At 37.3% G+C, this 15,423-nt stretch overlaps 1 protein-coding gene across 2 annotated transcripts in view; it reads left to right on the top strand.

Moving 5' to 3' along the window:
- The window catches only part of LOC137405457 (serine-rich adhesin for platelets-like), a 41,313-nt gene that overhangs the window by 22,670 nt on the left and 3,220 nt on the right, over positions 1-15,423 (top strand). For both annotated transcript variants that reach the window (XM_068091727.1, XM_068091726.1), the window contains exons 3-6: positions 2,458-2,631; positions 4,909-5,159; positions 6,115-6,282; positions 10,484-10,603. In XM_068091727.1, coding sequence (XP_067947828.1) covers positions 2,458-2,631; positions 4,909-5,159; positions 6,115-6,282; positions 10,484-10,603 — 713 coding nt within the window. The remainder of the gene's footprint in view (positions 1-2,457; positions 2,632-4,908; positions 5,160-6,114; positions 6,283-10,483; positions 10,604-15,423) is intronic.

Here is a 15,423-nt window from a genome sequence, read left to right as displayed (position 1 = left end):
TACGTCATATATATACGCGTACGTCATATATATACGCGTACGTCATATATATACGCGTACGTCATATATATACGCGTACGTCATATATATACGCGTACGTCATATATATACGCGTACGTCATATATATACGCGTACGTCATATATATACGCGTACGTCATATATATACGCGTACGTCATATATATACGCGTACGTCATATATATACGCGTACGTCATATATATACGCGTACGTCATATATATACGCGTACGTCATATATATACGCGTACGTCATATATATACGCGTACGTCATATATATACGCATACTATATACGCGTACGTCATATATATACGCATACTATATACGCGTACGTCATATATATATGCGTACGTCATATATATACGCGTACGTCATATATATATACGCGTACGTCATATATATACATGGGCGTCATATATATACACGTACGTCATATATATATATATATATATGCATATGTCATGTACTGATTGGATCTTTTTGGGTAGACACAGCATGGCTGCCCATGTTCACAACTGCCTATGAGTGCCTTTAAATTCCCTCTCTGTGCACAGGGAGTATGCGCATGATACATGTAGCCAGATAAATGTATAACGTTTGAGTGTCAATCAAGAGTACTTGGTCGTTGTAGAAAAGTAACTATTATGGTAGTGTAAACGGTAGCCGTACAGGTCTACAGGTCGTACAGGTCTCGTTTGCTCCAAAATACATAAGTAAAATATATTTACGTTGACTCGCTATATTACAAATTGTGTTTGGTTAATGCAAAAAGCGTTCTTCTCTCCTCTAATCGTAAAGAGTGCATTGATGGCATATCGTTGAGCGGCAGAAGATAACTTTATGTCTATGAATTTGCATACACTACTATTTATCTCGTTTCCCTGTTATCCCTTCTGAAAGTAGGAAATGCCAAAGCACTCTGCATTTATGAAGGGTTAACAATTGTAAGTTTGAAGAGTGACATGGGCTAGCCAGTCGTTGATAGCGCTACTAAACTATGCACTGTTATAGTCTTTATAATTATGCCATAAAACATTAAAGTTGTAGCTCTGACACGTTCATATGTCAGCCGGGTTGGCTCCAAAAGGCTGTTTGTAAATTCTTCTTAACAATTTAAACAATACAACTTGTATCCTTGAAACATCTGCAATTTCTGAACTCCCCTGCATAATGATTCTACGACTAGAATAGACCAAGTTATTATTCACCTCTGCCTCTCAATTCATCTAATCCTTTACACCTCCATTCACTCAGGTTTACATAGTTCAGCTTCACCAAACACGTCATGTAATGCTTAGGAACAATCTCAGAAAGGCTTCAATTGAAGCATGATCAAGCAAATAGTTCGCAAGTAGATTAGGCCTAAACACTACGTAACATTGGTTGTTGCCTCAATCTCACCTCTAGCAGTGAGCCATTTTATCGTTGTCGGCCATCTTTATAGACAATTTTATGTTAAAAACACGAAGCTTTTGCAATGAATTTTTGAGAACGATACTCTTGTTTGCAATTTTTTTATAATAGCATTAAAACGACACCAAAAAGTACTATTAAATAAAATAATAATGATCGTTTTCTACAAAGGTGGCAGCTTTTTTGTGAACGAGCGCATGTGCAAACGGCTTGATGACGTCGAAAAAACGATGGATTCCATCGTTTTTTTGGTTGGTTGTTGGCTGTTTGTTGCCTCACTCTCGCCTCTAGCAGTGAGCCACAATCGAATTGAGAAGTACATAAACTTGTTAATGAGATAATAACTGCGGTGTTAGAGAACATTCATAAAAGGAACAAGCTATACCAGGTTGATGTTCTCAATGGATGCCAAATGAATTATAACAGTGGAACATCAGGAGTTGCTGTGAAAGATGCCGCATGGCGTGCCAATTGACAAATATCTTGCAAATTCACGGAAACCCTCACATGACATGAGCTATTTGATATTTTGTAGAGACGGGTGAATAACATTTGAATATAGTAACCTTGTTATATATAGTACAGTAATTCCTTCGATGGCCAGAAATCAGGTTATAAGACCTGATAATGGCACACGACACCCGCAAACTCTCTTACAGCTTAAAGAACAAAGGCGTACACGCCTTTCCTTTTTCACATGGTACTAGCGGCTTAATGGAAACAATGGTTTGGTGCCAGATAGCTATTGTAGGCCAAGAGTTAGTCATGAATTTTGCCTTCTGACATCGCATATGGCACCCTCAGTGGTGCGCCACTTCCTTACGGCACCTGCGAGTTTTCCAAATGTCAGCAGTGATACTGACATCTGCTTATATGTTTCAGCGGAGGCAGTGGTATTGCTTTACTGTCAGGGTTGATCCCAGTGTATTATATTGTTCAAACCTCATCGTGGTAAGACAACAGAATAATTCCCTGTTCTAACTGTCATTCACAAAGGTGATTGATAAGGTTTAATTCGTCATAGATGCTAGCCAAGAGAACGCTGAGACTCTCACCGTTGCGCAGCATACGAATGATAGCGGTCATGATAGCGGTCGAGCAAGTGCTGCTACTTCACCAGCTCCTCACTCTCCCCCTTTTAACACAAGCAGTGAGTCTGGGGACAGCGGCGTGGAGAGCGGTATCTACAGTCTAGTTGGTGGGTCGATAGCATCATCTAGATCGTATATATAATAAATATATTCATATGTACATGTATATATATTCATATGTATATATATATATTCATATGTATATATATATTCATATGTACATGTATATATATATTCATATGTACATGTATATATATATTCATATGTACATGTATATATATATTCATATGTACATGTATATATATATATATATATTCACATGTACATGTATATAACATATATATTCATATGTACATGTATATAACATATATATTCATATGTACATGTATATAACATATATATTCATATGTACATGTATATAATATATATATTCATATGTACATGTACATAATATATATATACATGTATGTACATGTATATAATATATATATATATACATGTATGTACATGTATATAATATATATATGTACATGTATGTACATGTATATAATATACATATGTACATGTATATAATGTACATATGTACATTATATACATGTACATAATATATACATGTATATATTATATACATGTATATATTATATACATGTATATATTATATACATGTATATTCGTATGTACATGTATATATATATAAAATTTAGTAAGATGAAAGTTTAAGTTCAGTTTAAAACAAAACTTAATTTTAAACTGAACTTCAACTTTCATCTTACTTAATTTTAAATTGCTCTATTTTATTATTGAGCAATTTTACGCAAGAGACTATAAATTACAAAAAAATTAAACAACTATAGAAAGGTTTAGATGTAAATGTGAAATAATTAGCAAGTATTAGCTAAATTAGGTCGGTTTTGCTACGATTACAATAAAAGATGATTCTGTAATGATACAATTAACATGAACCAAAAAATAAAATTCCTGATTATGTTGAATTGATAATAACAATTCCTGCATAGAAGTGTGCGTGTATAAAAACGGTTACTGTTCCACCAGAAGCTATCCATCAAAACTTTGAATACGACGATTGGAGACGATATAATTGTCCACATGAGAAGAATTGGCCTTGACCCCAGATATAGTAATCGAACCTTGCGAAAAATATTTCTTAACAGGGGCATCGTAACGCATGGCCGCATCGGTAAAATAATCACCGTGCGCTATAGCCATAGCCGGAATGAAAAATTCACAGACTTACTTTGAGAAATATATAAATAGATATGTAGGTGTATAATGTATATATATACTGTATATATAATATATATAATGTATATATATTATATATAATATATATAATATATATATAATGTATATATATTATATATATGATGTATATATATAATATATATGCTGTATATATATACAGTCAAACATGGATAACTCAAACTTCACCGGACCGAGCGAAATGTTCGAGTTATCAGAGTGTTCAAGTTATGAGAACATTGTCACAAGTGCATGTATTATCAGTAGATAAATGTACATATACAAACTATAATATAAATCAAAAGCATAAATGGCTTGTTTCAAATTAAATGCTTCTAATGGAAAGTTAAAAAAATTGTATCAAAATGTATAGAAATTTTTCTATCACTTGAGATTACTTTGTTGTTTTAGGTGATGTGATTGCCAGGATGTTTTTCAGATTAAAATTGACAAAACTTGATCGCTGTTAAAATGCTCAGAAGAAAAGACATCTTTTTCTTTTGAGCGTTTTAATCAAGATCAATTTTGCCAATTTTTCTTGAACTTTATGCGAAGGTTACCTCATTTTTCCTTGCTTCCGAAGGGCCATCGGTAAACGGATGTTTGGTAAAAATCAAATTTCACTTAACCTTTAGAAAAGTCATTGACAAAAATATTTTGCCAATGATGGTAATAACGACGCCTATGAACTACTAAAAGTTGTTGTTTATCTTTATGGCTTGGAATAAAGTGATTTTTTAAAGCGATAACAACCGTCTCTGTAGACATTGGGTAAAAAACTGTTAACAAAGTTATATAAAGCAATTTATCATTGCGTGGGAGCGAACCAAACAAATCCGTTCGAGTTAACCATGTGTTCGAGCTATCCGAGGGTGAGTTATCCATGTTTGACTGTATAGTAGCTATAGTTCATACCCTTTACCATGCCCTACTTCATATTTTACAAATAGCAGCTTTGCATGTTAAATTAGTTGTCCTGACTTTTAGGGAGGCTCATTAGGCTTTTGTCAAAAATACTTAGCTAGTACTCATTAGCTTTGCTAGTCTGTCAGATAAAAGTGAAAAACTTATTATAAAATATTTTTGCCAGCACTTATGATTATGACTATTAATTGTGATTCTAGGGGAAACAGTGACTGTAAAGTTGCGGCCAACTATAAATGACAACAGAAAACCAGAAAGCGCTGTGCCAATGTTTGACCGAAACAGCAGCGAATTAAAGAGAGTAACTTTCAGAGAAACGACTAATCAAGCTACTTCCACTGTTGTGACGACTCAAAAAAGTGCTGCTGAGCAACACAGGATTGCTCGGACTGGTCTGTCAGAGGATGATATATCACAAGCTGAACTTTTCTACAAGGGTCATAAGACTGAGGTATAGTAGTGGACTTTACAAGGGTCATAAGACTGAGGTATAGTAGTGGACTTTACAAAGGTCATAAGACTGAGGTATAGTAGTGGACTTTACAAGGGTCATAAGACTGAGGTATAGTAGTGGACTTTACAAGGGTCATAAGACTGAGGTATAGTAGTGGACTTTACAAAGGTCATAAGACTGAGGTATAGTAGTGGACTTCACAAGTGTTATAAGACTGAGTCATAGAAGTGAACTTCTAACATACACCTTCATGAAAAACCGATTTTGATGGTTTAGAAGTGGAGGAACTCTATGGAGTTATCATGATTTCTATTGCCGCTCTCCTAAGAACTAGGGCTGCCAGGGCTACTAGAACTACTCGGCACACTCAAAATATTTACTGAAGCAGGATAAGAATAGAGGCATGAATGTCATTTATACTAACGCTGTAGCCAGTGTTTGCGCTTGTTTATTTCCTTTTCGATAACCAGTCAACTACCCAATTGTGTATTGTATGAACAAACTTCAATCTAAGAGTGTGCCGCTCCGGTACCGCTTTGTTTATTGTTTGTATATGATATATGATGAGGAGAGACGAGTCTGTACAGCTGATCGCGACTACAAACAATGATTCATTCAGGCTACGACTGTTTAGCTAATTATATTGCATGACTTAGCGAGGTTTCTTTGAACATGTAACGACCATCGGGTTTAGACATTTGGACCCTTCATCGCTGACTCACAATGTGACAAAAGTTCAAACCATTATCAGCGCTGTTTTCTTTTTAGTATACTAATAGTTGATTTGCATTAAGTGAGTGCATGCAGATTACTTTAGTGGCAGTTATTCGGTGCTTTGTCAGCTCAAGATTCATTCCTCGTAGAGACTCACTTGCTGACTCATGCTGTGTTTTCCTCTAGGTGATGGTATGCTAGTGACTCACTTGCTGACTCATGCTGTGTTCTCCTCTAGGTGATGGTATGCCCGTGTCTGGCCACTCTCTACATGGCAGAGAGCCGCACTAGTGAAAACATACCTATGGAAAGTTGGAAACCAGAACACATAGGCATTCCAGTGCTAATTTTCGATACTGGAGCTGGAAAACGTCATTGTGGTCTCACAATGGTCTTCGCAGAAAAGGTAAAATGGAACACTCATGTAAGATTTTCAATTGGCTCCCCATAAAAGCCTCCAAGCCCTGCATTTTATCAACCCATTTGATATTGGAGTGAGCTAATAGTGTGATCTTTCCTTACATTACTATCACACAATTATTATATTAGAAAATATTGATGAAAGGTGAAAATAGCTTTTTTATAAGTATAAACCAATATCGAAATACATTCGTGCTTTATTTTTGATGTCCGATGGATTTAGCACAAACCTGTTGTTTGTAAAAATAGTCTTGTTTGAACAGCAGTAACCAATGGAGGAGTCTGACCTCGGATATGGTGATTGTGTGATGTCGTTGTAAGATGTCAATAAACACTGTAAATTAACATAATTATAGGCCTACATTTAAAACTTCAATTTAATCTAATGAACCTTTTGCTATGATTGGGCGAGTAGAAACCCAGCATAATGGCAAGTAACCACTGTATGAGGCACCTGTCTTTATTGTCAAAGTAACAGGCAACAAACACTTGGTTTCATTGTCAACAACAAACTAAACTACAGATGAGAGTGCCTCTTTTTTGTAGCTCATGTTTGTATCTCTGTTTGTTTTCAACTATTAAACTTTTACCTGCGCTGCCAAGTCTGAGATATATAACAAGCTCTCTGGTTGGCTACAACATATTCAGTGGTTTGTCCTGCGTATTTTAGTTATGCTCCAGGCACATTGTTCGTAACATTGGCTAGAGCTACCAGTACAACACATCTGACATACAAAGCTAATCCATTCCAATATTATATGTTGGAGCAAAAATTATTTTGTGGATACATTGCGTGTTGTCTTATCAATTCCAGAGTCCAAAAAACAATAGATATTTCAAATAATTAGATGTCAAAACCTTACTTATACATTAAAACTAAATTAATAAAGTAAACATCAGATTAAAAAGCTTTTGATTGAAACTGGAATTGTAGGTTGGTAATATTGGTAATTGTAGGGAATTGGTAATAGGAGCAGACAGTAATGGAATTAGATGTCGATAGGATTAGATGTCGATAGAATTAGATGTCGATAGGATTAGATGTCGATAGGATTAGATGTCGATAGGATTAGATATCGATATGATTAGATATCGATATGATTAGATATCGATATGATTAGATATCGATAGGATTAGGTGTCGATAGGATTAGATATCGATAGGATTAGATATCGATATGATTAGATATCGATAGGATTAGATATCGATATGATTAGATATCGATAGGATTAGGTGTCGATAGAATTAGATATCGATAGGATTAGATATCGATAGAATTAGATATCGATAGGATTAGATATCGATATGATTAGATATCGATAGGATTAGATATCGATATGATTAGATATCGATAGGATTAGGTGTCGATAGGATTAGATATCGATAGGATTAGATATCGATATGATTAGATATCGATAGGATTAGGTGTCGATAGGATTAGATATCGATAGGATTAGATATCGATATGATTAGATATCGATAGGATTAGGTGTCGATAGGATTAGATGTCGATAGGATTAGGTGTCGATAGGATTAGATATCGATAGGATTAGATATCGATATGATTAGATATCGATAGGATTAGGTGTCGATAGGATTAGATGTCGATAGGATTAGATGTCGATAGGATTAGATGTCGATAGGATTAGATGTCGATAGGATTAGATATCAATAGGATTAGGTGTCGATAGGATTAGATGTCGATAGGATTAGATGTCGATAGGATTAGATGTCGATAGGATTAGATGTCGATAGGATTAGATATCGATAGGATTAGGTGTCGATAGGATTAGGTGTCGATAGGATTAGGTGTCGATAGGATTAGGTGTCGATAGGGTTAGATGTCGATAGGGTTAGATGTCGATAGGGTTAGATGTCGATAGGGTTAGATGTCAATAGGATTATATGACGATAGGTTTATATGACGATAGGATTAAATTTCGATAGGATTAGGTGTCGATAGGATTAGATGTCGATAGAATTAGATGTCGATAGGATTAGGTGTCGATAGAATTAGATGTCGATAGAATTACATGTAGGTGTCGATAGGATTAGATGGTGCAATTTTCTGTAACTTTGACAAGTATAAAGTAGCTTACTTTATGTTTTTATTCTGTTGTTTGTTTTATTTTTGTTGTCCTATATTTATATTTCCTTAAAAACTTGTTACATTTCGAGAAATTTTGAATGTTACATGTTCGACATTACTAAGATGTTACAGACTAAAATTTGACCTTGTATGTAGAGGAAACCTCCAGTTGACCTTGTATGTAACGGTAACTTTAAAGTTGACTTTGCATGTAAAAGGTAACCTTAACCCTTTGGCTGGGTAACAGCTCCACAAAAACAACCGCAAATCGTGTAATTTATTTTTGAGAACTGAATAAAATCCATATTCTATGAACATACATAGCTCAAACTGAAATTTATTTCTATTAATAAAGCCTTTTTGTACATAAACATTTATGTGCATGTGTACTACTACAAAAAAGCTACGACTATGTACAATTGTCTATGTATTAAGTGCTTGGAAGCATTCTTTTCGATAGAGTCCAACTCCACAGCGTAATTGATGCCAGTAGCATCGTCATCGTTCAAGCTACCATGATGATCACTTTTCTATGGATACCGTAAGTCCTTATGCTCAAGCCGCGCGGCCTGTCGTTGGACGCAGCTTCTGATTCAAGGTCATAGACCGCGGCTAAAGCCAAGATTTTAAAACTTACGTGGGGCTCAGGGCGGGTTCTCGATAAATGCGGTCTCTGCTCAGTTCTGCACTATAACCAAAGAATCGCAGTCATGATACACTTTTATGTAAAGGGTTATGGCGACCTACTCGTTTATTTTCAAAGTCATGTTTATGGAATACTTTAGAATAAAGAATTTATTGCTAATGTTTAACTCACAACAGTCATGGGTAATTAACACCTTTTCATTCTTGACCAGCATCTTTCCATAAATGTGAAGCCCTCTAACAATGCAATAAAAATCTAGCTGAGACATGGCAAATAAGTTATTGATACAAGGGTTTAGGAATTTTAATTCGAACTTGAAGTAACAGAAAATTCTTTTCACGTGTACTGATGTAGCCTAGTTTCTTATTCAAGAGGACGGGGTATAGCAAAACTCGTCTTAGCACTCTCGCTCCCAACAAAACCTTAGTCATTAGCCGCGGTCTGTGGGTGTACGTGGCTTGTTGGAGGATTATTTTTTCTTTCGTGAGTCATCTGCTTTTGAGCACAAGCCGCGCAGCTTGAGCATGAGGACTTACGGTGCTCAAAGTTTTCAGAGGTTACATCTCTATCATCATCTGAACTACTGCCATACTGATTAAACAAAAGATCACAAACAGGATCAGACAGGATCAAAAAAATCTTTATTTTTTCGTTTTGAACGTCAAGCTGTATGCTGACTGGTTTTTCCAACTTCCATTTTTTCAAAAGAGTCACACGATTTCATTAACTTTTAGCACAAAGCACATCTCTCATATTATTGTTTTATATTGTATATCATCGACTAACATCTTGTCAATAATATTTAAGTCTTACTAGCATTTATATCCTTTGTTTATTGTTAGTAGACGACAACTTTATAAACATCTACCAAAAGCGACATAAAAGTCATTTCCCCACGGGTCCGATAAACGACATTTTGGTCGTTTCTCAAGCCAAAGGGTTAAGTTGACCTAGTATGTAGAGGAAACCTTAAATTCACCTTCTATGCAGAGGTAACCATAAGTTTACCTTGTATGTAGAGGTAACCTTACGTTCACCTTGTATGTAGAGGTAACCATAAGTTGGGCATCCTCAGCCAATTTCAATGAGGCAGCTACTTACCAAGGTTTGATTGTGTAACAACAGCAACTTTTAAAAAACGGATGCAGGTTATGTGGAAAGCTCTCTTTTTATTGGCTGAGGAAAAATTGCATTTGCAGAGGCAGCTGTTGATACGCAGGTGTGCCCAGGGCAACCAGGGCAACGCACTGAGCATTGTTCACTGGACAAAATGGTCATAACAGTTTTGGATTCACTCTGTGTTAGCAAGCTGCGTGTAATGGTAGTAGCCTGCAGAGGAGTGGCAGAAAGAGTAGCATAGCAGCAGAGGTGTAAGCTGGTTCATTACCATTAGCTATCCGCTGCATGCTGGAATGTTTAGTTACAATCTTAAAAAGCGATTGTCCCTTGCAGGGAACAGGATTTCTGTTATGGAGAAACGAAATAAACTATGAGTCGAGGTGGGAGGTCATAGAACCAGTGTTTCACCAACTCCATGTAAAAGGAGATACATTTGCAGGCATTGCCTTCCAGGTAGACTCGGTCATTAGTTTCCTGTATGTGCTCGGATTGCTTCTGTTCAGATTGCTTTTAAATCATAACTGTCACGTACAACCTTTATCATAGTTTCTAGGTAAATCAGCCACGGTGATTCCGATTTTGTACTCAAAATAAAGATTGGTCCACTAACTTTCAAAGTCATTTAAGCTTTTTTAAAGCGTTTCAATATCCATTTCGAAAACAACACAATCGGCATCACAAGCTCCGCCCATAAATATGTGACGAAACCTAGCTTTTTCAGGAACAGAAGTTAGGACCAATCTTTATTTTGAGTACAAAATCGGAATCAGCGTGGCTGATTTACCTAGAAACACGATAAAAATTGTACGTGACAGTTATGGTTTAAAGAGTGTTGTGTGTTTGTACAGAGTTTGTAGAGAGAGCTATGAAATGATCACCAAAACATATTATAGAATATTGCTTTGCGCATCTTACAACACGGGTTTCTGTATTGCAAGTTACTCGATGGACGCGTGAGCACCGAATCTTTTAATATTTCTCACCAACTTCCACTCCATTTCAAATTCCAGTGGCCAAGTATTGTGGCAGTAGAGTTGATACATATCTATATATACACACGGTAGTTGATGTCAATTAACTTGATTGAAGGATTGGCAAATTTTTCTCTTGGTTTGTTTACTCATTTAAATGGAGGATTAGTGAGCTTGTCGTTTAGCCAACCATATCATGTTGATTTACTCAGGTCTGTGTACATGAGCTGGTAGGTCTGTAGTCACTGTGTATGGTGAATATGATATACTCTGGTCTGTGTACATGAGCTGGTAGGTCTGTAGTCACTGTGTATGGTGAATATGATCTACTCTGGTCTGTGTACATGAGCTGGTAGGTCTGTAGTCACTGTGTATGGTGAATATGATCTACTCTGGTCTGTGTACATGAGCTGGTAGGTCTGTAGTCACTGTGTATGGTGAATATGATCTACTCTGGTCTGTGTACATGAGCTGGTAGGTCTGTAATCACTGTGTATGGTGAATATGATATACTCTGGTCTGTGTACATGAGCTGGTAGGTCTGTAGTCACTGTATATGGTGAATATGATATACTTTGGTCTGTGTACATGAGCTGGTAGGTCTGTAGTCACTGTATATGGTGAATATGATATACTTTGGTCTGTGTACATGAGCTGGTAGGTCTGTAGTCACTGTGTATGGTGAATATGATATACTCTGGTCTGTGTACATGAGCTGGTAGGTCTGTAGTCACTGTGTATGGTGAATATGATATACTCAGGATTATACTCTGGTCTATGTACCTAAGCTGGTAGGCCTGTAGATTGTCGTTTAGCCAACCATATCATGTTGATTTACTCAGGTCTGTGTACATGAGCTGGTAGGTCTGTAATCACTGTATATGGTGAATATGATATACTCTGGTCTGTGTACATGAGCTGGTAGGTCTGTAATCACTGTGTATGGTGAATATGATATACTCTGGTCTGTGTACATGCGCTGGTAGGTCTGTAGTCACTGTATATGGTGAATATGATATACTCTGGTCTGTGTACATGAGCTGGTAGGTCTGTAGTCACTGTATATGGTGAATATGATATACTCTGGTCTGTGTACATGAGCTGGTAGGTCTGTAGTCACTGTATATGGTGAATATGATATACTCTGGTCTGTGTACATGAGCTGGTAGGTCTGTAGTCACTGTATATGGTGAATATGATATACTCTGGTCTGTGTGCATGAGCTGGTAGGTCTGTAGTCACTGTGTATGGTGAATATGATATACTCTGGTCTGTGTACATGAGCTGGTAGGTCTGTAATCACTGTATATGGTGAATATGATATACTCTGGTCTGTGTGCATGAGCTGGTAGGTCTGTAGTCACTGTATATGGTGAATATGATATACTCTGGTCTGTGTACATGAGCTGGTAGGTCTGTAATCACTGTGTATGGTGAATATGATATACTCTGGTCTGTGTACATGAGCTGGTAGGTCTGTAGTCACTGTATATGGTGAATATGATATACTCTGGTCTGTGTACATGAGCTGGTAGGTCTGTAGTCACTGTATATGGTGAATATGATATACTCTGGTCTGTGTACATGAGCTGGTAGGTCTGTAGTCACTGTGTATGGTGAATATGATATACTCTGGTCTGTGTGCATGAGCTGGTAGGTCTGTAGTCACTGTGTATGGTGAATATGATAAACTCTGGTCTGTGTACATGAGCTGGTAGGTCTGTAGTCACTGTATATGGTGAATATGATATACTCTGGTCTGTGTACATGAGCTGGTAGGTCTGTAGTCACTGTATATGGTGAATATGATATACTCTGGTCTGTGTACATGAGCTGGTAGGTCTGTAATCACTGTGTATGGTGAATATGATATACTCTGGTCTGTGTACATGAGCTGGTAGGTCTGTAGTCACTGTGTATGGTGAATATGATATACTTTGGTCTGTCTGCATGAGCTGGTAGGTCTGTAGTCACTGTGTATGGTGAATATGATATACTCTGGTCTGTGTACATGAGCTGGTAGGTCAGTAATCACTGTATATGGTGAATATGATATACTCTGGTCTGTGTACATGAGCTGGTAGGTCTGTAGTCACTGTATATGGTGAATATGATATACTCTGGTCTGTGTACATGAGCTGGTAGGTCTGTAGTCACTGTATATGGTGAATATGATATACTCTGGTCTGTGTACATGAGCTGGTAGGTCTGTAATCACTGTGTATGGTGAATATGATATACTCTGGTCTGTGTACATGAGCTGGTAGGTCTGTAGTCACTGTATATGGTGAATATGATATACTTTGGTCTGTGTACATGAGCTGGTAGGTCTGTAGTCACTGTGTATGGTGAATATGATATACTTTGGTCTGTGTACATGAGCTGGTAGGTCTGTAGTCACTGTGTATGGTGAATATGATATACTCTGGTCTGTGTACATGAGCTGGTAGGTCTGTAGTCACTGTGTATGGTGAATATGATATACTCAGGATTATACTCTGGTCTATGTACCTAAGCTGGTAGGCCTGTAGATTGTCGTTTAGCCAACCATATCATGTTGATTTACTCAGGTCTGTGTACATGAGCTGGTAGGTCTGTAATCACTGTATATGGTGAATATGATAAACTCTGGTCTGTGTACATGAGCTGGTAGGTCTGTAATCACTGTGTATGGTGAATATGATATACTCTGGTCTGTGTACATGAGCTGGTAGGTCTGTAGTCACTGTATATGGTGAATATGATATACTCTGGTCTGTGTACATGAGCTGGTAGGTCTGTAGTCAGTGTATATGGTGAATATGATATACTCTGGTCTGTGTACATGAGCTGGTAGGTCTGTAGTCACTGTATATGGTGAATATGATATACTCTGGTCTGTGTACATGAGCTGGTAGGTCTGTAGTCACTGTATATGGTGAATATGATATACTCTGGTCTGTGTGCATGAGCTGGTAGGTCTGTAGTCACTGTGTATGGTGAATATGATATACTCTGGTCTGTGTACATGAGCTGGTAGGTCTGTAATCACTGTATATGGTGAATATGATATACTCTGGTCTGTGTGCATGAGCTGGTAGGTCTGTAGTCACTGTATATGGTGAATATGATATACTCTGGTCTGTGTACATGAGCTGGTAGGTCTGTAATCACTGTGTATGGTGAATATGATATACTCTGGTCTGTGTACATGAGCTGGTAGGTCTGTAGTCACTGTATATGGTGAATATGATATACTCTGGTCTGTGTACATGAGCTGGTAGGTCTGTAGTCACTGTATATGGTGAATATGATATACTCTGGTCTGTGTACATGAGCTGGTAGGTCTGTAGTCACTGTGTATGGTGAATATGATATACTCTGGTCTGTGTGCATGAGCTGGTAGGTCTGTAGTCACTGTGTATGGTGAATATGATAAACTCTGGTCTGTGTACATGAGCTGGTAGGTCTGTAGTCACTGTATATGGTGAATATGATATACTCTGGTCTGTGTACATGAGCTGGTAGGTCTGTAGTCACTGTATATGGTGAATATGATATACTCTGGTCTGTGTACATGAGCTGGTAGGTCTGTAGTCACTGTGTATGGTGAATATGATATACTTTGGTCTGTCTGCATGAGCTGGTAGGTCTGTAGTCACTGTGTATGGTGAATATGATATACTCTGGTCTGTGTACATGAGCTGGTAGGTCAGTAATCACTGTATATGGTGAATATGATATACTCTGGTCTGTGTACATGAGCTGGTAGGTCTGTAGTCACTGTATATGGTGAATATGATATACTCTGGTCTGTGTACATGAGCTGGTAGGTCTGTAGTCACTGTATATGGTGAATATGATATACTCTGGTCTGTGTACATGAGCTGGTAGGTCTGTAATCACTGTGTATGGTGAATATGATATACTCTGGTCTGTGTACATGAGCTGGTAGGTCAGTAGTCACTGTGTTTGGTGAATATGATCTACTCTGGTCTGTGTACATGAGCTGGTAGGTCTGTAGTCACTGTGTATGGTGAATATGATATACTCTGGTCTGTGTACATGAGCTGGTAGGTCTGTAGTCACTGTGTATGGTGAATATGATATACTCTGGTCTGTGTACATGAGCTGGTAGGTCAGTAGTCACTGTATATGGTGAATATGATATACTCTGGTCTGTGTACATGAGCTGGTAGGTCTGTAATCACTGTATATGGTGAATATGATATACTCTGGTCTGTGTACATGAGCTGGTAGGTCTGTAATCACTGTATATGGTGAATATGATATACTCTGTTCTGTGTACATGAGCTGGTAGGT

Source organism: Watersipora subatra, chromosome 9 (genome assembly GCF_963576615.1).
Source record: "Watersipora subatra chromosome 9, tzWatSuba1.1, whole genome shotgun sequence".
In the NCBI taxonomy this organism is placed as follows: Eukaryota; Metazoa; Bryozoa; class Gymnolaemata; order Cheilostomatida; family Watersiporidae; genus Watersipora; species Watersipora subatra.
Note: the sequence above shows the minus strand (reverse complement) of the source record. Positions and strands in the feature narration are given on the sequence as shown.